The sequence below is a fragment of the Xiphophorus couchianus genome, chromosome 17, assembly GCF_001444195.1.
Source record: "Xiphophorus couchianus chromosome 17, X_couchianus-1.0, whole genome shotgun sequence".
Taxonomy (NCBI): domain Eukaryota; kingdom Metazoa; phylum Chordata; class Actinopteri; order Cyprinodontiformes; family Poeciliidae; genus Xiphophorus; species Xiphophorus couchianus.
Genome location: NC_040244.1, coordinates 14,859,753 through 14,886,836, shown reverse-complemented (window position 1 = coordinate 14,886,836; position 27,084 = coordinate 14,859,753). Strand labels below are relative to the sequence as shown.

Below are 27,084 nucleotides of genomic sequence, written 5' to 3'. Positions count from 1 at the left end.
TTCATCCTTTGCTTTCTAACACTTCAGAAAAACTCCAGAGCACAATGCTGCCAACACCATGTTCTAATTCCGATGTTTTGTCAAATCCGATTTGTTTTTCCTTTTGCCAGGGCGGTTCACACTGCCACACGTGCGACCTGTACGTGTTCTGCAGTCTGAATGGGCAAAGGACCTGAAAGTGTCCCGCATGCGCAGTAGAGGGCGCAATAGTGTCAGCGTTCTCAATGTCCTGCCAGCCGCCATAAAAAGAAGTAGTGCTCATGGACCTTACCAAGCTCTGCCCACAACTGACCTAGAAACTCCCATGTGGCCGCAAGTCTCACAAACAAAGCCTGGCGGCGCGTTGTTTCTATGTAAACATGGCATCCTCCACTTCGACTGATTCTCTGAAGTGTATTTCTGACTCGATTAGTGCATCATTTCTACCGGAGTTTCACAATATAGCAGCTACTACAATGGACAGAGGAACTAAGAAGTTCATGTAATCTTTTTTGGATGAGATCAAGGTGTTTGAGTCACGCAATGCCTCCAACATTGTGCACATCACAGCAAAATGCTTTCACTCGATGAGGAAAACCAGCAGATCCACAAACCCTCTACATCAATATAGCTGTGGACAAGATCACTGCTGCCTCTTGTTCTTGCAAGGCTGGGTAAGTTGGGCATTCGTTGTTTTGTAGGTTAGTTTTGAATACAGGTCGCATTACGTAAAAGAAAATCGAAATTTAATATATTTTGCCGAAAAATGATCACCTGTAAAGATCAAACTCCTCAGTTTTCTATGACCCCATTATAGAAAGCAGAGTTTATCGTTATTCTAAATCTCATAACGTCAAAGTTCTCAGTTTGAGAAGCAACAAAACGGTCAACGATCTTAAACCAACATCCATTTATTAATCAGACAAAAACAGACATTCAACATAAGTTTTATATAAAGTGCTAAGAAATAAATTGATAAAAACACAAACCACCATTACAAAAAAAAAAGACAAGACGTTCTACAAAGTAGATTCTGCTCTATAAATGCTGTTTTCTCAGTGTTTTTGATTCAGGAGAAAGAAAGGGAGGGGAAGGCATCTGATCAGTAGTTTCTTTCAAAAAGCAAAAGTCACACACAGTGTGTTCAAAGTGTGTCAGCTGCTCGATGCACCACCTTCTGGCCTCTGATACATTCTGCAGCCACTCAGAATCACAGGTGAGAGAGAAGGAACGGAGGATTTCTGTTTAAAGGCACAAGACAGGAAGGAGTCTGCAGTAACAGGATCTGGTGTTCAGAACGTCCAGAAAGTATTTACAGCCAACGCTCCACATTATGCTGCAACCTTGATCCAGAGCAGTGCTTCTCAATTCCGGTCCTCAGGCCCCCCTGCTCTGCATGTTTTAGATGTGCCTCTATTCAAGAAACAGCTGATTCAAATGATTGCATCACCATCAAGTGCTGCAAAAGCCTGTTAATCACCCAAAGATTCAATCCAGGTGTGTAACAGAAGGGAAACACCTAAAACATGCAGGGCAGGGGGGCCTGAGGACTGGAATTGAGAAATGCTGATCCAGAGTAAAGAAAAAAAACAAAAGGCACCATCTGGTTAATACCACCCCATATTGTGAAGCACGGCGGTGGCAGCTTCACTCTGTGGGGAGGTCTTTCTGTAACAGCAACTAGGCAGACAGACGAGCTAGAGTTGAAGCCAAATATGAAAAATGGTTAATTTTGCAATTAAGGTTGTGACAAAATGTGGAGAAACTGATTAGTTTTTAGGTGGCCTGACATCCAGTCGTTTTCACAAGCTGAAACTGGAATCTCAGGAAAATATAAATAAAATTCAAGCATATTTCTAGTCATTTTTTTCAACTTTGGTAACCTGCTAAGGAAAGACAGAAGTTTATGTAAAACTTGTCTTAAACCAACTATATTCATGAGTTGGGTCTAAAAAGTTTCATGTTGTATGTTGAACATAATTTCCCTCTAAGACCATTTATGATTTAAATATTGTCATAATTAAATGTAAACATTGTGCAAGTTTTGAGTTTATTAATGTAAATCTGATCTCTAAAGAGACCACAGTTGGATAAAAAAAAAGACTATTAAATAATTAAAAAGAATAATCAAAAACAAAATTACAGACATGATCAGACACAAGGATTAGAGATGATATCAATGTAAAGACTGAGCACCAACAAGTGCTGCTGGTTTCATGAAGCCTTTAGAGGGCGCCATTTCAGGCTCTCTGCTTCCTCCTAGTGGTCATTTCAAAGTATGGCTTGTCACTCCTGGTCTTGCTCTGTGGGATCTTCTCTGCAGCTTTCACTGGGTTTCTCTGAGAGGTTGTGGGTTGAGTTGTCGTTGCTTCAGGCTTCAGCGCCGTCTTTGTGCTGGGGTTCCCTGGAGCTGCTGGTTTTCTCACAGTCCTCTGTGCTGTGGGGGGGGCCTTCTGATTACCTTTAGAGGAAGAGGAGGGAATACTTGGGACCGGCCCAGGGATGGCAGAGGCCACCTTGATTTTAACCTTTGACATGGAGCAGATAGAAGTTACTGTTGCTGGGGACACAGCCTGGGAGCAGGGGGTTGGGGCACGGGAGGAGCCAGCCTGGGAGCAGGGGGTTGGGGCACAGGAGGAGCCAGCCTGGGAGCAGGGGGACGGGAACTGTCGGGGTACCGTTTTTTGTACCGGCACAGTCCTTGTGGCCACCCTGGCCTTCCTGATCGTCCCCAGTCGGAGGCGTGACGCCGGAGAGCCGGAGCGCCTCTGTGCAAGGTGGGAGCGCTGGCTGGCGCCTGAGGGAGGCTTAATGTCTCTGGGGGCACATACGGTGGTGGAACGGGGCATGTGCTCAGTAGTGGGGGAGGTACATGGGCTGGAAGGTTTGGGGCATTTGGAGGAAGGCTCAGGGCAGACCGGGCTCCTGGGGTGGGCAGAAGGACCATGTGGGCAGGGCTTTAGCTTCGAGGCAGAGCTTGGCTCCACAGGGGGAGCTGATGGAGTCAGGGCTCTGCGGTGACTGCCCGGGCTGGGGGCCCACCTGCAGGAGCTGCTCACAGGTGAGGAGGGCAGAGAAGAGGAGCCTTTGGTGGGGACGGGTAGGGGGAGTTGGGTGGGCTTCCTGGGGGAGGACGGCACCGTCTGGAGGTCCTTCTTCGGTGGTGCAGCAGAACCTTTCCTCGCCAAGATGGGGGTGCAGGCAGGGGAGGGGACGTACGAGCGGCAGCTCTGTCCTACAGGGGGCACAGATGCTGATGAAGAGCAGGAGGAAGAGGAGGAAGCAGAGGAGGAGATGAGGCCATTAACTGCAGCAAGAGGGTCCATATGAGGCGGAGGGGGTGGAGCGTTGTTGGCACGGTGACCGCCCAAACCAGGTGGGCCCTTCTGAAAGGCCAGGATCTTCTGCTCCAGTGTGGTGAACTGCAGCACCCGCAGAGGGTCGTACTTGGTCAGGAAGCCCCTCAGGGTGTCCCAGCCCCCGCCAACTCGCACCATCACGTGTTTGCCGTGCAGCATCTGAGGGAACAAACATTCCCACATCATCCCAAAGTCCACACCACGAGCTTTCAGGCAAGCAGCAACTGTTTGACTGCAGCTCCCGAAATAGCAGATGCAGATTAACCCGTCTGCACTGAGGCGTTGTGCCCTGAATAGCAGTGGAGTTGTGATGTAATCACCATCCGCTGCTATTGGCTAATGAGCTTGCATGTGTCCAGCCACGGCCTGCGGCCATGTGCACCACCGGAGCTGCCAGGTCGCAACAGCTAGCAGCTAATCTCTGACAACAACACAAACACTCAGAGCAGAGTTCAAACTGACCGGGACGGACAGACGGAGATACTCACTCTGATGAATATTGTCTTATCGCCCAGTCTGTAGCGTCCCTCCGACAGGTACTCTATGGACACCTTGTTGGAGCAGTTACAGGGAGGGTCATCCATGCTGAGCTCCTGCAGAAGCAAACCATTTATCATCTCTGATGTACACAGAATCAGTTTAGTGTCTGTATTTAAACCGCTGATCCTTGAAGAACGCTCGAGTCGATATGGATGGATGTTCAATGGTCACCTTTAGGACAATAGCTGTGCTTCCGCTAGCCACAAGATTGTCCTATATGACATTTGAGGTGTTTTTTTTTAAAAACGCACCCAAAATGGTTTATTTCACAAAACTGCCATGGAAACACTTTTTTCACATCACATGTTCAATAACCGGATGTTGCTGCTGGGGAAAACCACAAAGACGACAGGAAGTAGTGGGAGGATCACGGTGCAGATAAATCATTTTTTACTGACCTATCACGGGAACAAACTCATTTTTGTGCGATTTTAATTTAATGGAAACACCTCAATTGTGACATTTTTATTGGTTTTCCAATATTAGCGGAACATGAAAACGCAGCTAATGTGAATAATGTCCACTATTCCCCTCATTATATCCCGCAATGTCGTCGCCTTGTCAAATATGTCACTGTCGGTTAAAAAATTGATTTGGAAAAAATAAAAGTTGGAAGATGAAAAATCAAAGTTTGAGATTGAAACCTGACAAAATGTGCAAAAGTTAATAGGAAATAAATAACTTTGGGAGAGAAAATAAAAAAAGAGAGAAAAAAAACCTTTTAAAGTAGGAACAGCTCAGTTTAAAGCCAGATGCATTTGGGAATATGATTAATCCAACTGTGTCCGTTTTTAATTCCAAGCCATTTCCCGCTTCACTGACTGGTTATTTTTAGAGCGGCCGTCTCCTCTGGGAGGAAAACGATCAACCTCGACTGTTGCTGCTGCGCTCTGATCCACTGAACCAGACTAAATACGTAAACCCATCCAACCGGCTCCGCAGCCCCCCCTTCAGGAGCGTTTCGACGTCTGCGCCCGCATGTGTGTCACGACGTGGCTCTGCACATGTGACTGAGTCAGAGCGCCGGCGGGGCGTCATGTGGGTCAGCTGCCGTTGTCAGGGGAAACGGGGTCTGATCTCACCTCTGGGTGGTAGAGCGCCCCGTGCTGGCAGCACACGCTGAAGGTCTTCACCGCGGCGGGAGGATCTTCCGTCATCAGCAGCGTCTCCTCCAGCTCGATCTCCTTCTCCAGCTTCACCAACACGGGCGGCTCCACCCCGTATCTGGGACAGGCGGAGACGAGTCAGGACTAGGTGGCGCCGAAGAGAGAGAGAGAGAGACTCAAAGGCTCTATGTTCAGAGGGGCCAACGCACCTGGAGACGATCCGGCCGACCTCCAGCAGACACAGACACACCTGCCGAGGCTCCTTGTGCAGCACTGGAGCGGAGAAAACACCCGTTAGCAAGAGGCGGCAGACAAACAGTCAGGATCAAAAAACATGTTAAAAATCTTTTTTTTTTTTTTAATTCAAAATCAGATCAGAGCTTTCTAAAGTGTTTTATAAACCTGGCCATCAGGCTTTACTCCCCCACCCGCCAGGCTAAGCATCATTTGTCTTTTTATTTTAAAAATATACACTACCCGCATTTCCATCGACCATATAAATATATAATTTAAAAATTAGCTTATTTTGAAAAACTGCAATGGAAATATTTTTGTCCCCACATCGTACAAGTCACATGATCAACAGCCAGATGTTGCCAGTGGCACCAACCACAAAGAAGAAGACAGGAAGTAGCTGGAGGATGATTGCGCAGCGTGTTTAACAACTTATTGTGTGAACAAACTTATTCACATGCGATTTTAATTGCGCTTCTTAATTACTGGAGACACAGGAACTGCTAAATTGTCGGTTTTTTCAACATTAGTAGAGTATTGACAAAGTTTGTGCACATTTGTAATGGAAAGTGTACACACACTTTACTTAGGGTGAAACAACTGAAGTGAAAAAACGTTTATTTTAATTATATTTTTTATGTTTGCCATCTTTCAGACTATAAAGCTGACAGGACATTTTAAAATATGACTAAGTAACTATGCGTTACTGGAAGACATCAACAGTACCTAAAATCCAACAATAAACATTTAACTCAAAAACATGGCGGGTTGTTGGCCGGCCGTCCCAACGCCTCAACCAACAGACTTAGCAGCTTCACTGGTGGGAAACCCTGATTAGGTCAAAATAATTAGAGCAGCAGTTATTTGGGTTTCCTTCCAGACTGGGATTCAAGTGTGATCCATGTGGGATCACTTCATTCGAGTTGCTCAAACTCCAGAGTGATTGCTCCCTCCATCAGATCCCGTTAAGCCACTAGGAGGTCCAGCTTCACTGGACTCTGCTGCTCCGATCTGCTCCGTTTGATCCCATTCAATCCTCAATGCTACATCCAACAATAACGAGCCGCAGCTTAAACATAGCAGCTAATAAATACCGCCTTGGTCGCCATGGTGCCGCTTTGTTCACCAATGTTCTCTAAAAAAAAAAAACTTATAAAAATAAAAATCAGAAGTGTAGTATGATGGCTAACATTTTCACTTGACAATCAAGCATTACTTCCTGTTGGTCTTGCATATAAAAACCTTCTTTAAACTTTGTGGCAAAATGAGGACAAGTGCAAAAGGAAGGAATGAGTATTTCTGCTAAGCAGTGAAGGTTTAAATAAACTGATAAATGTAGCTTCTAGTAAAAGTTTCTGATTTTCACTGTAACTCGTTACTTTTAATGAATCTAACAAAAATATTTTTAATCTGTGACTAATGTTAAAGATTATAGCTTCATTTGGCCTCAAACTTGAACCTTTTCTTTACAGCTGCATTTTAATAAGTTACCCAACTGTCTTTCTAAATGACTCAACTAGTTTTAATAGTTCACCAAATCGAGTGGGCAGGTTATTTTAAACGTCAACCTCAGAGGTCATGTCTGCAGGAATCCAGGCTGAAGCCTTCTTTCCCTGAGTTGGAATGATTAGACATTAAACCTGAACGTTTGTCTAAAAGTCCCAAAAGAAATGAGTTTAGTTGTCTGGTTGGACGCGTTCTGGTGTTTACCGAGGCCCTCCGACTCAAACAGGTAGGTGTCGTCCACGCCGACGTGCCGGCACCAGGCCAGGAAGTTGGCCGTGTTGTCCCGAGCGAAGAAGGAACCCGGGGAGGCGTCACGCTTACAGGCCACCTTCCTGGTGGGGAAGAGCTGGACGGGAAGCGGAACGTCAAACTTATGTGGAGGCCGATCATTCCAGTAAACATTTGTCGCGTTTCCACGTCGTACCTTGGGTAGCGCTGTGGGGCAGGTCTGGGCGACCTTGGTCTGCAGGGCGCCGATCAGCTGGCAGAGCTTCACGCCGTTATCCAGCTCCTCCATGAACAGTTCGGCTCTCAATTCCTCTCCTGGAAAAAAAGAAAACCACAGAAAGGTTAAAAGATATAAACCAGAGGAACATCTTCCTTTCTCTGCATGTTCCTGAGCAGGAGGCCACATTAAACACCAACATTTCCTCCTCCAAGGGGCTCAGGCGCTCCCACGCTCCCTCTGCTGTAAATCAAAGCCGGAGGGAACAATACGGCCGCACTAAGTGACAAAGATTGCTCTGTAAAAGTCGACTTCCGCCCGACAAAGGGCTCAGCCTCAGGGCTAGAAACTTTATCCCGTTGATCCCACCTGTTGGTTCGCTGTTTGAAACGTCTAAAAACCTGAAATGCAGGCCATCCTGTCCACGGGAGCGCCAACTCACGTTGAGCGCCGAGAACCTGCCCACATTCCTCGTGTTAGCAGCCAAACATTGGGCTGTGAAACCCTGATTCAGCAACAATAGAGTCAGTTTCGGGTTCCTCGCTGCTCCATTGTGCCACACGGACAATGGGCGTCCATATGAAGGCAGCAGTGGAGAAACTGAGGGATTCTGTTCCGCTCTGCGGTTTCCCCAAGAGATGCTTGGAAATGGAAGCATCGAAATCTGATTATACACGAGAGCCGCGTCGATAGTTCATCGGTACGTTCCTGGCCTCTGGGGGGGAACTGTTGGCAGGCAACACACACACACACACACACACACAGAACTACTGTTGAAGGCAGATGGAAAACTGATTGGATCAAACCTTGCTGTGTCAAAACATCTAAAAAAAAACCCAACAAATTAAAAGTTAGGAGTGTTAGGAGAAGCTGGTGTGGAAGTTAAACCCACCCAACATGCCACTGAGCCAGATGGCCAGGTCCTCTTGCATGGGGACCAGCGTGGCCTCGTGACGGACCGCCAGCCACTGGTCATACTGGAAAACGTTGGAGAGGCCGGGGCCGTGCCGCTGAGCCAACGGGCTGCGGGGGCACCTGGGACTCAGCAGGGGGGCGTCGAACTTCTCGCTGAACCAAACCTGGAGAACAAAATAAAGTTAACTGAGCTGGAAAAAGAAAAAAAACATACAAGTAAAAACACCTTAAATCTAAACAGGTCATTTACAAACGCTTTTGGTGGAAATTAAGTTTGTGTTTGTTAGTCTTACAGCGAAGCTCACAAACACAGGAACTTAGAAAAGTTAGCATCTGAAAAGAAAAGGAAAAAAAAAAACATACCTGAAACTATTCCATTTTTCTGAATTTTTGTCATTTTATACACAAAAACTAACTGGTTTTGTTGGCCAATAATTTCCTTTTAGAAGTTGTTAGCCTTGTTGCCCAGCTAGCAAATACAGGAACTTAAAAAGTTTGTATCCAAGAGGAATAATAAAGTTAAAGTCAACCTTTTCTTGGGGTCCAAATTTGTCTGTGGGAACAAAAACATGACAAAAACTAGATAATTTTACTTAAATGCCTCTTTCGTTCCCATTAGTAATTAGCTATTTTAACCCAACATTCTGAGACAGGCATAATTTTCACATAGAGTTAGTTTATGGTATTAATGTTCCTAACGCAGCATTATAAATAAGCATTCCTTGCATTGATGATCAAAATACTACTTTTTTTTAATAAGAATTTTGGTTGACAAATTCAGTGATGTAAAAAAAACAACCAAATTGTTAAGATTATTTTTTACCGTTTTCACCACGGTTTGCTCAATAAGAATATCTAATTTGAAAATATGATTAAAAGCAGTTACTGTGTGCAGTTTAGTCTCATAATAAAGTGACTTTATTATGAGACTTGTACATCACTCTTGAAAAACATTCCATTATTATCTGTGGGGCGATGATTGCTGTGTCAAGCCACAGCCATACAGTTACATAAAAATGAAACAATGTTTATACGGTCAGTTTTATTATTGGAACAGTACCACAAAATACTGCAATAGTATTTTACTCTTTAGGACAAAAGCACAAATGATATTCAGTTTTCTCCTTGTGTGAGGAAACACTAATGGATCATATTTAGTGAGCTACCCATGCAGCCTTCACACAGTGCTGCGTGTAAGCTCTACTGAAGAATCTGTGCACAAACCTGACCTAGTAACTGTGGTTACTCCATCTTAAAGCCACAAATCCATCTTTAATCAATACGTTTTCTGCACAGCCTCATGTTATTTTGCTTCTAGTCTGAATATATATATATATATATATATATATATATATATCTCCAATGCTGCTGTACTTTCCCAACATGTGCTTCTTTGTGCCTGAAGCCAACGTCCAATCATATCCATCCCTGCTGTCACACACTGCCTCACCCAGTCAGCATCCTCATCTGGTCACTCAAAGTCTGTCACACAGGGAAACCAAGTGTATGTGGGGGCAGTGGGGAGTTCTCAGTTTTATGGCTCTGAACAAAATGTAAAAAAAAAAAAGTGCTTTATGTTCAACTCTGTCAGTGTATTAGGGTCAGTGTAGTTAGAGGAAGAAGGGGGGGAAAGGTACATTTCTGCCCCCCAAAACTTTTTTTTTTCCCCCCAGGAAATTTCTGAGATTAAAGTCAAATTTTTCAATGTTTGGAATTGTTCTGATTTTCAGATTTCTGTGGCTTTCCTAGAAATTTCCTGAGATTCATCTTAAAATTTGTGTTCAAAAAGTCACATATTTTCTAGAAAAAGACCTTAAAATTTGAGTCTTTTTCTAGAAAATATGAATCCTTCCTCCCTCCCTCAATGGCCCCAATACACAGTTGTAAAACCCAGACTGAGAAGCAGGGGACCTCCACATTCCCAGCTGATTTCCCAGTTTCCAGGCGGTCCGAGGGGGTAAACCTAATCAGCTGCAGATGTCCACTCTGACATCTCCACACGTTACATAACCAGCTGCTGATGGACCGCTCCCTCTTCCTGCCATGCAGCTTGTTGACATCTGCCTCGGATGCGGCCTTTAATCTTGGTGTCGTTCGCATGTGACCAGGCGCTGCCGAGACGCGCAGCTCAATGGATTGTTGTGCTGCGGAACAAGGTGGCGAATTCATGGCGTTGGCCCGGACGACAAACAGGAAACCTTCTGGGCAGAGGAACGGACGGGCCGTTCCACACCGACGCAGCGCTGCTGCAAATTGTTCTGTTCCAGATCGCTGGACTGGGAGCAACTCAGGCCTCAGTGGAGCAGAACTTTGAGGTCGATATGATGGATTTAACCTCAGTTTGTTCTCCACAGCGACGCTAAAAAGAACATGTTGCAACTGAAGATTACAGAGAATGCTTTCCCCCTAGAAAGTTAACTTTTTTTTGCTACGTTTTCAAAGCTCAAGTCAAAGCCAGTTTTTAATAATTAGATAGGCCAGACTGTTGAGATGTTTAGGAGAAAAAAATAAATGAAAGAAAAAAAAGTAAAAGGGGAAAGGGACAACTCTCGGGGTTTAGATCTGCAACTTCCTGCTTTCCCTGCTGTAGAAATTACAGGACAGACAGCAAAATCTTTTAGTCACTTTTAAACCTCAGAAAGATTGAATCATCTGTTTGAGATAAGATTTTAATATTTTAGTCGTTTATTTCTAGATCCAGAATATGTGTGTTAATAAAATTTTGAGGTGCCAAAAAACACAAAGGATGGTTTGAGTGTGCATCAGTCACATTATTTCAAAGAAGAAAACAAAATGGAAAATCCAACCTGTGACAACTCCACAGATATTCTCAGTGAAAGTGAGAACATTGGAATCTAAATGCCTGTGGAACAGAGCCGGTCCGAGTTAATCTCACTGGGTACAGGAACGTGGACTCGTAATCCAGAACACAAACGCCCCAGATCCTGAAACACTCCCCACCTTTAATCGCCAATTAAAGGTGGTTTAATCTTAAGTGGCTCAAGCTAAGCACATCAAAACTTTCTAAAGGGAAACCATCCAACCAGATGGAAAATAAAAACATGACAAAAACAGATTCTCATAAGCTCCTCCTGCTGCTGCATGTCTATGAATCATCTGAACAGCATCAACAACAATCACTTACATTTTTCAATGCGACAGAAATGTTCCGTCTCCAAACAATCTGCTTCAAAAGTAGCAAGTTTGCAACTTTCAAGCTGGTTTCCTCCTACTTCCCATGACCTGCTAACTGACCTTTAAACTAAGCCTGAGCCGTTTACTTTAGTCCTTTTCACATTGCGTACTAAAATGCTCAATACACACTTTATATTTATTGTAAAGCTTTGGATTTCATTGGGACAAATCCCTTTACATTGTATAATTATAAAGGTATCAATGTTTGGAAATGCCAAACGGAACCCAAACTAAAGCTTCCAGTGGATTCTGCAGCAGTTCTTCCCTTTACAGATTGTAGTTCTACTTCCATGACTGCATACATGTTCAGCATGGCTGAGCAGATATCTGATCTGACTGTGCTCTACATGCGCAGTGAGGCTGCAGCATCACTGCTCAGCTTCCAGACCCAGAACCACCGAAACATTCAGCCACTTTCTACGCTCACTTCACTTTGAAAAACTCAAAACCTCGATTGGTAAAATCAAAGCTGCCATTTCGTCCACAGAGACTGTAACGTGACCTATAGGATCCATGTGCTGCGTTTACAGCTGCAGAACATCCGCGTCGTGCTGCAGCCCTTCCTGCCACATGTTATGCCATCAGCGCTTGGGAAGCATATTTTACATTCCCACAATCCAACTGTGGTGGGAATGTGAGAGTCCTGCTTTTTCCAGAGCAGATGAGAGGAGCGCGCCGGTCGAGGAGGTGTCGAACGGGGACAAGGCTGTAACTCGATCCGCTTGTTGTTCTGGGTTTGGGAACAACTTGCGATTCATCGCTGGGAGGGGAAAGGGAAAAAGTGAGGAGCAATCCGCCCACTCCCTACAAGATGTGGAGGGGGAAACAACTAAAGGCTGGGAGCTTAGGAACGCCAGACATGCACAACAACAACAGCAGCAGCACGGCATGCTGGGACACAGGTGGGCTCGAAGCAGCTGCTTAATTCACCTGGAGTATCTGAGCTGAAAAACCCAGATAGTTTAGGAATAAATAGATTGTTTTTCTTCTTTACTAATGTGACAGTTTGTGGTCCTGAAGCTGAACTTTTGACAGAAACAAGCAGACTCTTACCTGGATGCCAGTCTGGACAGCCATGATTGTGTTCACTTCTTCATTCTGTCGAGATGAAAGCAAATCTTTAGGGCAGAGTTTTCCCCCTGAGAACCCGTCTTAGCAGGGCAGTCTGAAGTCTACAGCAAATTTGAAGATATCACTAAGTAATTATGAATTATTGGAAGACATTGTCAACAATACCCAACACCTGCTAAAAGGTCTTAAAGGCAAATATAAATAAAACAATTCTAAGTCTGGTGGGCACAAGTAAAGACTGGTGGTCTGCCAGGCTTATAATACACTGGAAAAATCTTGTTTTCCACCAGCAGCTACAAAACATGAATCAAACTTATTGTTTAGAGCAACTGTGTCCAAACTTTTCAGCTAAAACTGTCACGTTGAAATTGATCGAGATCCACAAAATGTAGATATAAAAAAAAAACAAAACAAACAGAAGGTCGGGTTTTTTGCAAAAGGTTTCCCCTCTTGCCGTAAACAAAACAATATTTTAATAAAATCATCAATGTTTAACATATTTGGATTTTTTTCTCAAAGGCGAATGTTTAAACATCTTGCATTGTTTAGTTCAGTTTTTCGTAAAGGCTGTGGCAAAATGTGCTTGAGTGAAAGTCACTGGGTGTTTGTAGTCCTGTTTACTAAGAAAATTAATGAAAAAAAAACTTTTGATTTAAAAATAATTTGAAAAAAAAAAAAAAAAGTACTTTGTTCTGTACCTTCCACTTTCAAAAGATTTTAAATTGTAACTTCTTTGAAAGGCAGTGAAAATTCCTCAAGATTATTTTTTGTATAAAAAAAAAAAAAAAAATCAGCTTGACTTGGAAAACTGAGTTTGTGCATGTATCAATTTGTTTTTCTAATTAAAGGATATGAATGAGCACACTTTGTTTAAATTAATGAATGACCAGGAAGGAAGTTACTTATTAAAATGTTTCAACATATAGCAGGATGTATCAGATCTCAAAGAGAAAAAAATAATTATATATATACATTATTCCTATATATACACACTTTCATTTGTGAGCAATAAGCATTCAGTAGAAGCCCATAAAAACTGTGAAGCTGCCATCTGCCACGTTAATCATTCAGGAGGTTATGACCAAGCAGAGCGATCGTTCCAATTTTACAGCCTTATTATTCTATGTAAATGTACCGATCAGGGCAACCGGTTTGCTGTGACACTCCTCAGGGTAAATGCTGTTGCAGAGTGAAAAACTCTGTTACCTTCTTCTAGAGTCGCAGGTGTGTTTAAAAAGTGTTCAAAAGTCATTTTATTAACTCTGAATAATTAGCAACTACAATGATTAATTAAATTAGTTTAAAACTCAACATCAAATTGTGTAAGGAGAGTCTGTTTTAAACTGAACCTTCAAACTTTTCTCAAAGGAAGTGACACAGCTGGTTTCTCCAGTTTTCCCACACCAGTCTTACCCCGACACTCCCCGGTCCCAGTGGGGAGTGTGTTTGACACAGAGGGAGTGGGTGTGGGGAAGCAATCATGAGCACACAGATCCTAATAACAGAGCTGATTTGGACAACACAGCTGAGACAATAGTCCTGGAATACCAACCCCCTCTCCACGAACTGCTTTCACCCCAGATTTATGAATATCAGCAGCAAAAACTCTTGTGCTGCATTCAGATAACATGTTTTCTACTAAAGCACAGAGTGACAGGACTGACAAAGTAAAAACTAACCTAAACAACAGGGAGTGATGCGTGCAGACGAGAGGAGACGCAAGTCTGTCTGACATCATCTCACTTACCGCGGAACAGAAACAACTCAAACTACTGAAGAAACCTGTCCAGCGTCCAACTCCTGTCAGCCTATTGGACACACCGTGGACTAACCATGTCAGGTCCCTGCACAGTGTTCAGAAATGTTCAGCCAGAGCGGCTCCTGCCTCTGCGTCCACGACTGGGTGGAGGGAACGCCAGCGAGGGAATGACGGGACGGAGGGAGGGAGAGAGAGAAAGAAAGGGATGAGAGGAGGAGGTGCACGAGGAGAACCCTGACTAATGAAGTGGCTACGCTTCACTAAGCGCTGACCATCTATGTGCCCCCCACCAATCCTATCACAGCGGGACCCTCTCACAAAGCAGCCATTGTTTTCTTAACAACCAATCTCATCTCCGACCCAGGAACTCCCCGATCGGGATGCAATGAAACGGAAAGAGATGGAGTAGAGGAGGTGATTTACTGCTGCTGCTTCCTCTTAGACACCCCCCTAGCCACCACACCTCCCGGTTTGAACTAGGTCTGGACCGAAGAGTCAAACAAAGCTGCTGCAGAACGAGCAAACTTGAGGCGCAAAGGGCAAGCGCATGTGACATCCTATGAGTGAATCAGGTGTTTGCTTTGCCACAGCTGTTTCAATCTGATGACCGCGGGCTTGTTTGAGGTTCACCGCTCAAATAAGGCAAGCCGACTTCCAGCAGCCTTTCATTTTCAGCCACATTAGTTGCGTTTCCATTAACCGTAGAATTGCAGCAATTGAAATTACTAAAATAAATTTGCTTTCGATAAGACTTTTTGCAATAGGATGAGATTTTTCTCGGCCACATTGAAAAATATGTATTTTGCATAACTGCAATGGAAAGACTTTTTTCCCCACATGAGTCACGTGACCAATAGCCGGATGATACTATTGGAGAAAACAATGAAGACAACAGGAAGCAGGAGGGGTTTTTTTCCTGGGCTATGCATCCAGCTCTACCAGAAATCTCAGTTCATAAAAAAAGTTCTGAGTCTGCCGTAAAACTGCAGAATACAATTTTCCTAAAATGCTGCATATGTAGGCTTCCAAGCCTACATACGTCAATCCAATGTCATTGGAATGACATTGGGTTCGTCACTCCAATGTCTGAATAACACAGCTGATGGTGCTAGCACCATGGCTGGATGATTAAAATCTCATGTAAATGTTTACCTCCATCCCTGCCATGATTTGTAATGACTCATCGTGTGAACACGCTCATTCAGGTTTGATTTTCATTTAATTTCTTATTAAATGCAGCAATTGCACAATTCTGTTTTCTCGACATTTGCAGACAATAGACCAAGACCTGCACACATTTGTAATGGAAACAGCTACTGACGATAATAATGCCAGATAAGTCCCTGGAAACCACCTCAGGGTTTGCAGTGGTAGAAAGACCTTTAGAGTTCCAACAGAGAAGTATCTGTTGGATACTTTCATGAGGGGTGACCGCTCAACAACGACAGAAAAGAGGACGAATCTTTGGCAAGAACTCCAGTTGTGTGCATCTGGAGCATGAAAGGGGCCCACACACATGGTCAAATGTCAAGCGCAGAGGAGGGTGGGAGAACTGAAGCCAAGAGAGGAGACAAAAACAAAAAAATGGTTTTATTATGCTGCCAAAACCGAGCATGGTACCCCAGAAAGGGCATGGATCGACATGGAGACCTGCCACGCACATTCTTCAACGGTCATTTGACAGACATGTCCACACAGTGCTAGCTTTATTCTAAGGTTCATTTCCCATTTAACACTCAAAAGTGATTTCCCATGACACCCCCGCCCTTTCTCTTCAGCAGTTACGGCTTAAGTCGAGCACAAAAGATAACCAGTGGGGTTAGACTAAGGCTGGACTCAGATAAACGCTCAATTACCAATAGGGGTTAAAGATAAAGTTCTTTTTAGTTTTATACAACTCAATTTGTAACACAAGTCATTTAACTTCAGAAAACAGCTCATCCTGCTTTATTTCCCCCATGCCAACAACAACGTTACACAATGTGGCTGGAATGGATGCTGATTATCCCACTCCCCGTCAATCTGGTTTCATGCGTGAAACCGACACTCTCCCTGGCATCTCATTAAACGGACTTTCAAATTATTGGTTTTGAATCCACAATCATTTGAAATTGTGGCATACCTCAGAACGATTCACCAGCGTATATGTCTACTCTACTGTAAGGATAAGAAAAAATAAATTCAAACAATATAAAAATACTGAATTTATCCTAGAGGGAAATTAAATGTCACATTTCTGTCATTTAAGTATCTTTAAAAAGAGTCATCATGGATGGAGCTGCTGCGGGCAAAGCAGATCTCTAGCAGTCTTCAGTCAGAAGCCTCTGACTGAAGACTGTATGTCGGTCTCATCAACACTTGCCAACAGCTCAATATCCAGGGAGCAGAGATGATAACATGCCCTAGATGACATCCATTGTTGCCAAGCAGTGCTAATCCACATCATTTGCTTTTGCTACTCCTCCTCAAGTCTATCTTATCATATTTATCGTATGGCTACAGGTGTATAAATAATTTGCAAGCAGAAACACTTATTTTAATTTGAGCATATTTGATCAGAATAAATTGATGGGGTTTCTGAGCTACAATCAGTGCTTGGATTGTTTAATACAAAACATGAGACCTCACGACTGAGATGATGTCTGACTCTCATAGTTCACAAAAATACTTCATACATACCCAGATATCATCATGTACCCTGAGACCAGTGCTTTGTCCAGAGAATAAATTAGGAAGGAATGAAACAGCAGAGTCAAACCGGTGAAGAAAAGTGATTAAGGGCAGGCTGGAACATTCACAAACCAGATCACACAACATTCCTAAAGAAGAAGAGTTTGTAGAGTGAAACAGGCAGACAAATCTGCCAGAGAACCACCAGAGTCAGGTTTAGGGGGAGGAAGCTGTCGTTCACTCTGGGAGTGAAATTACAGACATTTTCAGACTGAACAGTTCCATGTTTATGGTAGAGTAAGCGCCACAAGCCCCGGTTCCCCCTGCAGCCTGAACTAAACTTGGATCCCGTCTGTGCTCTTTAGCATTCAGTGAGGGTGAAGACATCCGACTGTTCCCACTTCACACGCGCATACGTCGCACTGCTCTCTAGTCGTATCCAATAATCATTTAAGAGGATTGGGGCTATTCCAGACAGCAAAGCACATCCACGACGCTCCGTCACCAAAACACACAGCACGTGGCGCGCTCAGGGCGCCCGCGGCGCTCCGCTGAAGCATGCAGGCGCTCGTGCAGAAACGCAGAAGAGGGGGCATTACGTAATAAGTGAAGGTTCAGGCGGTGACGGACTTCTGATTTGCCGCCGAGTGATAAAACGCAAGCCTGAACCTGAGGCTTTTCATCCCTCCAGGGATTTTCTTTTATTTTTATTTAATCGGTAAACACTTGAATTCAGTGCGTTATTTGTTATGCAAGCGTCAGCCTAAAGTAGGAAGCAAAAATTAGAGAAAATTTCCTTAAATCACTTACTGTTTTTTTTAAATGACAGAGTATTAGGGCCATACTAAGAAAAAAAGAAATAAAATTACAATAATAAAGTCCTGCTATTACAAGCATAAAGTCGATATGTGTAAAGTCGTATCTCAATTTATGTCCGATATCACGAGAAAAAAGTTGAAAGAATAAGTTGCAATAATCTGAGAATTGAATACATTTTGAGAAGTCAAAGGTATAATATAAGAATTAAGTCAATATTCCGAGAATAAAGTCTTAATATGATTACGAGAAATCATGAGAATAAAATAGAAATAATACAAGTGTAAAGTCACAGTACCTTAAGTATTCATAACATTGTGAGAACGTAAGTCAAAAAAATACGAGAATAAGGTCATAACACAATCAAGTCAATATTTCATGAAATCATATTATGAGAAGTTGTAATACAAGCAAAAATAGAATCACAATGTGCCTTGCAATACAACTTTATTCTCTTATTTAAATTTTGTTAAATTCATTTTTTAAAACCTCGTAGCGTGGCCCTAATACTCCGTCGTAGTTTTTCCATTGGCTTTACAGCCATACTGCCAACGTTGGATTTAATCAGTTCATTGTGAACGCAACAATTTCCTTCTCGATTAATAACTTGAGGCGACACAATAACTGAGCGACATCCCTGTTAAGTGGCAGTAGGCCAGTAAACCCCCTTTGTTGGAGTCCAGAGGGATCCTGCTGGACCAAACTGGCCCCTAGAGAATAGCAGCTCCTTCTCTATTAGACTCCTTCCTGCTGAGCCCTTTGTGTCTGGACTTAATTACTCGATCAGAGCAGCGGTCGTTTAGAGCCTGGCCTGCTTCTTTTTATTGCAGATGGGGCCCGTTTGCACCGTGTCCATGAGGAAACTCATTCATTCAGGAAGAAAATAATGTCCCTGAACTGAACGGCTCAGCTTCAATTACTCTAAAGTTATTTAGCCCCCAGGTGTTTATATGTCTACTTGAAGTTTTTAAATAGAACTTTTAGAGGATTAAATCTACTGGACCCAACCTTCCTGTCCTTACTGCAGCGGCCTCTCCTTAGAGGTGGGACGTTATGAGTAAAGCCCATCTTAAAGGCTTGAATGAGCGGGCCCCACCTGCCGACCCAATTTTGATTTGATGACACTAATCCACAGCTTGCTTTACATCACAGTCAGCTCCTGGATATTAAAATCTTTCAGTGCCAACGAGGCCGACTGCAGACATGCCGGTGTGGAGTCAACCCACCAGAGACAGCCTTGTAAACGGCATCCTGCACAAACAAGTTTGAGAATGAGTCAACGCACAAACAGATGATTGAATCGGTTATAGCTTCAGACATAAAAGCTGTTTGGTTTCAAACAAAAACAAAAAAAAGTCAAATTTTCTACATTTTTTAAGTGAACTACCAAACACGTCTAGTTAGAACAGAGTTAGCTTTGTTTCAAGTGATATTCTGTTGCAATATTCTGAACAGTAAATATCTTCCCTTTGAAGCCATTTCCTGATATGGTAGGGTTCCTTAATCTACATTTTATAAGACTACTTTTTTTTAATAATGAAGAGCAGAAGTTCTTTTTGCCCTAACAAGCGGTTCGAATCCTCACTTTGAGAACTGTAAACTGGTGAGCTCTCAACAGAGCCTGACTTTGCACATTGGGTTGTCATGGACACCTGATTGCAAAACCTGACTTTTACACCAAACATTTTCCAATTCTGCAGTCCCGTCCATCCGCCTCACAGAGTTATGGGATGTTTCATTTCAGAATGCGACAACCCTGGGAAGATTTCTGCCATGAACCGTTTCTGCTCTGAAATCCCACAGAAACAGCAGGTCAGCCATTTGCAACAAATGGCTCAACAACTGCTACCGTTTATCTTTCCACCAGTATTACTTCAGCTGGTTGGTTCTGTTTGTCCATATATAAATGGAGAGAGCAAAGTGCATCACCTTGTGTGTTTTAAGATAAACAGGAACACAAAACTGGGAACTCAAACATATCCTGGAAGGAAGCAGACAGTTTGCAAATCAACACAACATTTATTTGCCTTTCGTTAATTAAAAAAAGAAGCTATTTTATCCCTTCATGGCAGCTTCAGGTGAAGAGAAACAATGTAAATGCTGTTCAACTGGGCCAGAGCTCTGCTAGTAATCAAATGTTCAAACAAATAGTCCCAGTGTTGCCAAGTTACCAGCTTTATTAAAGGTGAACTCAAACTACATCTAATCAAATCCTCTGAGGAGTCGTAGGAACTTCTTTTATAGGGAGGATTTAACCTTTATCATAATTTGCTTTGGAAAATGGAAAACTGTAGGTCAGAGCAGAAACTGGAGAATATTTTAACCCTCCTGTTATGTTCCGGGTCGAATTGACCCGTTTTAAAGTTAAATAAATTTTTAAAAATAGTTGGAAGTATTTTTTTTGCATGAAACTTTTTCTATTTGTCCTAAAAGGTGCACTCTACATATAAATTGAAAATTAATTCATTTTACACATCTGTACCAACCCCTAGGTCTACTTTTTACATAGATACTGTTCGGGTCAATTTGACCCGGCAGTCAGGTTAAAGTGCAAAAAAAGATTAAAAATGTCCATTTCTATATGTTTTCTTGCAGCTATGAACCATATTTCACCACACACAACCCTGCACACGCCGACACACACACGCCCACTTTCTCACCACTCTCTTTACTTCACTAGGAAACTGCGAGAAAGCAGACAACTTTTGTCAGGAATATTTTCTGTTCTTGTGGACAAACTCCACCCACACTGAGTGACACTCAGCAGAAGTGGAGGGAAACATAAATACTCTCTGCATGACTCATTTGTCTTGATTTTAATCAGCGGGTCAATTTGACCCTGAACAGTTTGTGTGTCTCAAATTCAATTATAAAGATCACCCATTGAAAAAAAAAAAAAAGTGTAATATAGAAAAAATTACCAAAGATCATTTCAAGAAAATTATATTTTTTTGTGTCTTTTCAGTGGACATTAAAAATGTAAATTCCATTTTTTATGTCCAAATGAGTAAATGAGTAGGTTGTCGTCACTGATCCTTAATTTCTGAGAAATAAAAAAAACATCATTGCACAAATATTGATAGAAATGGTTAGTATTAGAGTTAATAATTAGATACAAAAATGTTTTGGAGGAATTTTTTGGTTTCTGACACTATGGCATGATTAAACACTCCCCGGGTCAAATTGACCCACGAACATTTTTGCTGTGCCCTAGAAACGAACATAACAGGAGGGTTAAAAAAGAACCGTCACAGAAGACACTGGTGGTTAATCCTAGTTCTCAGTAACAGAGGAGCTCCTGAAAATAGCAGAAATATTTGAATTAAATGTTTGCATGCAGCTATCAGGAATTGGCTCAAAGTTCCAGAGTCAAACAAGCATTCAAATGACTCCTTCACTGGAGAAACATTCTGTATGTCATTTAGGCGACCTGCACAGTGCCTTGAAAAAAAATGAAATAAAATTCCTGAAGAGAAAAGTTTCAATTTATAAAAAGTTACAACTGATTATATTTTTAATGGGCAATCGTTTGGAAACTTCACAAATTCAACAATGCTTTATCAATCCCAAAGGGAAATTAAATAATCCATTTTATTTATGCCTTTGGTAGTTTGTGGTTTTTATTTCCCCCTTTTACAGTTTTGTGTTTTATTTTGGATATGCAAAATGTCTTCGAATTGCAGTGTTCTGTACAAAATGTAAGTTTATTAGGTTTTTGAGATGGACAACTTGCATCATTATGCCATCATCAATACATTACTAGAAAACAATATTGTTTATCGCAATTATTTCAGGGACAATTTGTTACCGTGACAGGCCTACCGACTATGCTAACAGGAACTGACAACATGTGACAATAGCTACGTTTCCATGACAATTTAATCTGTGTCAATATTCTGCTAATGTCAGAAGAAAAAAAGACAGACACAATTTAACTTTTTCTATTAAATATTAAACGTAACTAAAAATCATGTGAATAAGCTTGTTCACGCAATAAGATAACGCGCCTCCTCCAACTCATGCCGTTTTCTTTGTGGTTTGCACCAATAGCGAAATCCGGTTGTTGATTGTGTGATGCAGTTTTGCAAAGTGACCCAATTTTGATTCAGAAAGAAAAAAAAAAAAAAAAAAAAAAAAAAAAAAACTCACTTCATCTTAGCCCCAAAACTTTTTAATTGAACAGCAAGTTTTCAGATTTGGTGCGATTAAGCCAATTTATTTTCAAAATGTCAAATTGCACAATTAAATGGTCAATGAAAACAGAGCTGGTGAGATAACTAACTTAACAGGCTTTGACAGGTATAAATATTGTTCAGTAGCATAATTCCAGTTTAACGAGACTGGGATATAAACCCAATTTTGCTAAATCAAATCAGATTAAAGAAAAAGCCATAGATGAAAATTGGAAGTGCCATCAAACAAGTAGTTATGGATTTCCTGTCTGAAGAATCTGCGAGTCTTTAGATGATATGATTTATACTGCAAGCTGGAACTGTTCACGGAAGCTACACACATCTATCAGACCCTTAAGAAGCAGCACCAGATGAGACAAAGACAACTTAATGAGTTAAACATGAACACAGGGACATATGGGCTGCAGCAGTCAGCCGACACAATGGGATGATAATGAAATCTGGGATTACCCCTCATTTATTTGGGATTTCAGCCTCAGGAGGGGAGTGGTGGCGGGGATGTATTAAGGGTTAGTGTGTGTGCGCATGTGTTGTAGCTTTGGGAGGTCCTACATGTGAAGCCCAATGCCAAAGATCAAGCAGATGGCGATTATGAAAATTGATGGAAATGAGGTTCCTACTCATTTATTATGAAGAGGCGACCAGAGGCAGCTTTGTCTCAAACAGTGACTTGCTGTACAGAATCTAATCTGGAGGAGGACCTCACTTGGAAACATGGAGCAACTTCTGATAAACAAAAAAAGAAAACTCCAAGTCCTTTAACCAACTAAGAATGTGTTGTTCTGCCAAACTCTTATCAGTTTCCCCATTGCAGTGAAAACCCAGGAATAATGTGTAGAGGTACCAAGATCCTCTCAAGGCTGTTTTCTCTAAAACCCGTCGTTTCAGTTTTGATCTCCAACCAACAGGTTTCTGTCCATGTTCTGTCAAAGCGATGCGTTAAAGAGAAGACAAGATGTCTGTAGTTATGCAGGTAAAGTCAGCAGCCAGCGCTGTGCATCCATCAGTCTGATAAAACTAGTACGACTGTGTTGTTTGTGAACAGAAATGCATCCAAATGCCCAAACTCTGTGCTTTTTGTGATCATTTAAACATCTTTGTAGCCTCATTTCAACCAGCTGACCAACAGTGTGCAGAAACAGGTGGGTCCGTACCCACCTGTTTCTGCACAGGTGCAGCACTGCGACATGTTTATCACATGTAAGAGTACAAATTGTCCGACACATTTTGAGGTTAACGGTGCAACTTTAGAACTGACCCATTTGAAATTGGGCCACAATTAATCATTTTAATACATTTAATATTCTGAACATTAATCAGATGAATAAAAATTGACATTGTGCTGATTTTGTCATTTAACCACTAAAACATCTTTATTGAATATCAGAAATGCATGCAGATGCAAATGTTCGATTTAATTCTTAAAGAAAAAAACTTTTTTTTACCTAAAATACATATTATTTTTATTTAAATAATCAGATTGATTAGTAATTGAATAATAGTCACTAGGAGTACAGACTCAAAAAAGGCAATTTTGAGAACATGTAACAGACTTGGTAATTAAATAAAAAAAGAAGAAACACACACCAAAATATACATTTTGCACTTAAGCTATAAAAAGCAACTGCACTGATGTTAAGTCAAGCAGAAAGGGCTGAGCTGTTCACATGTTGATGCCAGAGGTTGTTGTTTTTTTTAGCTACAAATGCATCATTTGCTACAAAATGCTGAAGAGTTCACTGAAGGAATGATGCATTACTGCATTTTAAACACAAAATTACCTTCCCTAGCACCATTTTTTTTAATGGAATAGATTTCTTAATTTTGATGTTTTAATACAATTGTTATACTGCATAAGATAAGTTTAAATGGAAAATATGCAGAATGTGCCTTTTCTTAATCCCACTGATGGTCAGAATAATCTATAGAATACTTGATTATTAATCATTAGTTGCAGGCCTTTTGACAAGTTCAGAAGAATGAACAAACCTGTTCCATGTAGACACGTACAGGCCACCAAAAACAGGATTTCTATACATTTCCAGTCTCAGACTTCCATAGATTTCTGCAGCTTAGAATTTAATGTTGAATCAAAGAAATCAGGTTTTGATTTGTGGCAGATCGTTTCCTAGTGGCCAGACTTTAAATATGCAGTCTACAAAAAATAAAGAAAGAAAAAAAAAAAATCTGAAGGGAGGAAGGCTGATGGATGGACTGACAGACGAATCATAAACAGAAGGTGGAACGATGGACAGACAGGAGAAGTAATAATAATAATCTGTTTGGATGGACGAATGAGGGACGTTCGTCTGGGTGGTTCAATGACAGACAGATTAGTAAGTGAACATCAGAACCAACTTTCAGACGCATCTCATAGGCTTAGTGTCCTGCAACTTCTAGCTGTACCCCATGTCCCTGGGCCAGCACAGCAGAATATAATGACCAAATTCACATTCACTGTGACACTAAACATGCAGGCCGAGGCTCTAGATTATAATGCATGTCTAGCATTTCCCTGAAGACAACCTCTTTGCAGGAAGCACCTGTCCAATCCTTACTTCATCCCCTTTCCTTCAACAGGAAACCAGGATTGTCACACAACAACAACACTTCAGCCATAAAAAAAAAAAAAAAAAAAAAAAAACCAGCCCATCTTTATTGTTCTGGCTCCATAAGTGCAGCCACTGTGGACTTTGATTTTAAAAAAAAAACATCTTACATGACTACAATTCCAGACTGGATAAGATCATAGAATAACTCAGCAGAGACTGGCAACAGATTAAACATGTACTAGTAAACTACTGATCCTCTTACCCATTTATTTTTTGCTAGCTGCCACTCAACCAGGGATAAATATGTACACGCTTCAGACAGCGGCTCAGACTCAACAGAGGCAAGTAAAGACGTGTCAGAACCAAACAGCGAGGCTGCCGTTGGATAACGGAGACGGCAGGGAAACATGGATGGAAATTGGGTTTAAACAGAGCATTCTTCCTTTAAACGTCAGTCATTTTCAGTGTTTAGGAAGCCAAGCCGCAGATTTATTGCAATAAAACCCGATAGACCCCTTCAAAAGTTCCAGAACTGTTCCAGGCTCCTCGAATGCTCCATTTTGTGTGGACACAAAGTAACATGTGGAGACAAACGCGTCTCAATATCACGGTAAACCCGACACAAAACTTTAGCTTAGCTTTCAACTCTTCCTCTGTGTTCTAGCTGCTAGAAGTCTCCACGAGGCTTCCTCGCGAGGAAACTTTCACACAGGCGAAAATTCCAGCATCTTCCCAACCGCGTATCCTTTTCAATCGAAAACAGAGCAAATAAACTCACCAGCGGCACCGTGAGTTGGCAGTACTTCGCTTACAACCTCCGCGTCACAGTTGGTAGTGGATGCTCGTTTGACTCACTGGAAGTTTTCGGTTGGAGCTTCAATTATCGAGAGTTACTCACATTCTCCCCTCTATCGCTCCAGCTGTGTATTTAACGGAGAGCGCTGTTCGAAACAGCCAATCGGAGCGCAGAGACTGACTGTGGGCGGGACCTCTGGCCTACCTGAGCGTCGTTTTAATTGGATGATAGAAACCCATTCACATCAATGAAATTCATTCAGCTCTTTGCGCTGTGCCGCAAGATCAATGTGCGACAATTGAATAAATATAGATAATTATCCACATAAAAATATACAAAACAATCCAGTTTAAGTGCTCGACCCACGTTTCTTTTATACGTGACACTAATTTTATCCGGACACCTACTACTAGGTTTATAAAAAAAAATAAATTAAATATAAATAAATAAATAAAATAAATTTAGAGAAACATATTTTTATTTGTCCTTAATTTTTTTTAAAGAAAAAAAAGAGAGAAAAATTAGGTTTCCAAAAGTATCAGAAATAGAAAACTCTTGCTAAAAATCTGTCTGCTCTGTACCATAAAAGTCAGTGGGCGGAGCTAACACGGTTATCGGGGACTATGCAGTTAAACTGCAGCACAGGTCAACCAACTACATGATAGGAGTCAGAAGAGTTAAAATGACCGTAAGTAAGAAAAAATCAAAATGGCTGTCGCTCATATAAAAGGTCACGATAGTTAAACTGTTTTTTGTTATTATGTTTGTCTCATTATATCAGTCATACACGCACACTATTGTTCATTTTCTATTTGTGAGTGCTGCTTTTAGTCAAACTATTTTTCCACACTGACCGCCTTGACCTCCAGCAGGACTCTTTATTGCTACAGAGACACAAACTGAGCCATGTAAAATGAACCGCTTGAAGTAAACAGCGGGGAGGTTGGTTCTATTCACATCAAACTCTTATGTTCATGACTGTTGTGTCCTGAAGGGAAGAAGTAGGTCAGACTTGGGTTTCAGTCGCACACTTGCTATTGTGGAGTCAGTCCATGGCAGCCTGAAACACGGCGGTGGTAGTGGGACGGTCTGGTTGCTGCTTTGCTACTTGAAGGTTTGGACAACTTTCCCCTATGTTTCTCCAACAGATACCTGTTCAAAAAGGCATGATTCACAGTATGTCACGGAAAAACTTGTATTCAGAAACTACAAAGAAATCATGAATTCGGTCTGAAAAACACCAAGGAACTGTTGGAATAGATGAAAAGAGACAAAGAAAATACTTGATTAGTCAAAGTCAATGAGTTGGTGTAGGTGCTGATGGCTGAAGACAGGAAGGATCTTCTGCAGCAATCTGTAATACAGCGAATCTGAAGAAGCCTGTGACTGAAGACAGGCTGCCGGTGAAGACGAGGACAGTCTCACGAAGAAGATGCTAAGGTTTAATTTTCTTGATGTCGCGTTCTTTGTGTGTTTTTTTAAATGTGCACGGTGACATTTGCTTCAGTGTTATAAAGAATTTTTTTTTTACTTACTTATTTTTGGCTGTGTTATCGTTTTGGATAAGTAAATGGGATGGGACAACATCTTTATTTTTCTTTATAGGTAAATGTGGTATCACATGTTTCTCTTAGGTAGCTTGAAGGGGGAGAGGGGAATGGTAAAAAACAGGGGGAAAAAATTCTAAAACTGCTTCACATTTTTTGACAAAAAACAAGAGCAAGAAAACAAACAAGCACACGTACACATACCACGACCCATTTTAATACTGGCCTGAATTTATACTAATATCAGTTATGAAGAGAGTTCAAAAACCCAAAACTGAATCAGGACTTCCTGTTGAGTTGACAAAAAAGAAAATAGGATTTTTTGATTGTTTTTCCCAACGGGCATAGGTGGCGTACATTTTATGATACAGTTTTAGATCAGAACACAAATGTTTTCTTTT

General features: G+C 41.8%; 1 protein-coding gene across 4 annotated transcripts; it reads right to left on the bottom strand.

The window, feature by feature from the left end:
• Positions 1-872: 872 nt before the first annotated feature.
• gas2l3 (growth arrest-specific 2 like 3) lies at positions 873-25,244 on the bottom strand. 4 transcript variants are annotated; one of them, XM_028043383.1, is made up of 10 exons: positions 25,119-25,244; positions 12,333-12,377; positions 8,062-8,248; positions 7,149-7,267; positions 6,929-7,070; positions 5,194-5,257; positions 4,961-5,102; positions 3,827-3,931; positions 2,625-3,497; positions 873-2,588 (listed from the first exon to the last, which is right to left on the bottom strand). In XM_028043383.1, the coding sequence occupies exons 2-10, from the start codon at positions 12,354-12,356 to the stop codon at positions 2,220-2,222; spliced, it is 2,025 nt and encodes a 674-aa protein (XP_027899184.1). In that variant the 5' UTR covers positions 12,357-12,377; positions 25,119-25,244; the 3' UTR covers positions 873-2,219. The 4 variants fall into 4 exon arrangements, with proteins under 4 accessions (XP_027899184.1, XP_027899181.1, XP_027899183.1 ...); XM_028043380.1 differs by having other exon boundaries at positions 873-3,497; XM_028043382.1 differs by lacking the exon at positions 25,119-25,244 and adding an exon at positions 14,030-14,514 and having other exon boundaries at positions 873-3,497.
• Positions 25,245-27,084: the final 1,840 nt, after the last annotated feature.

Coding starts and splice junctions, on each gene's coding strand:
- gas2l3 (XM_028043380.1), bottom strand. CDS start 12,356: ATGGCTGTCCAGACTGGCATCCAG. Junction 7,268..8,061: donor CTGGCTCAGTGGCATGTTGG/GTGGGTTTAACT, acceptor CTTTTTTTCCAG/GAGAGGAATTGAGAGCCGAA. Junction 5,103..5,193: donor GTCGGCCGGATCGTCTCCAG/GTGCGTTGGCCC, acceptor CGCCTGTCCCAG/ATACGGGGTGGAGCCGCCCG.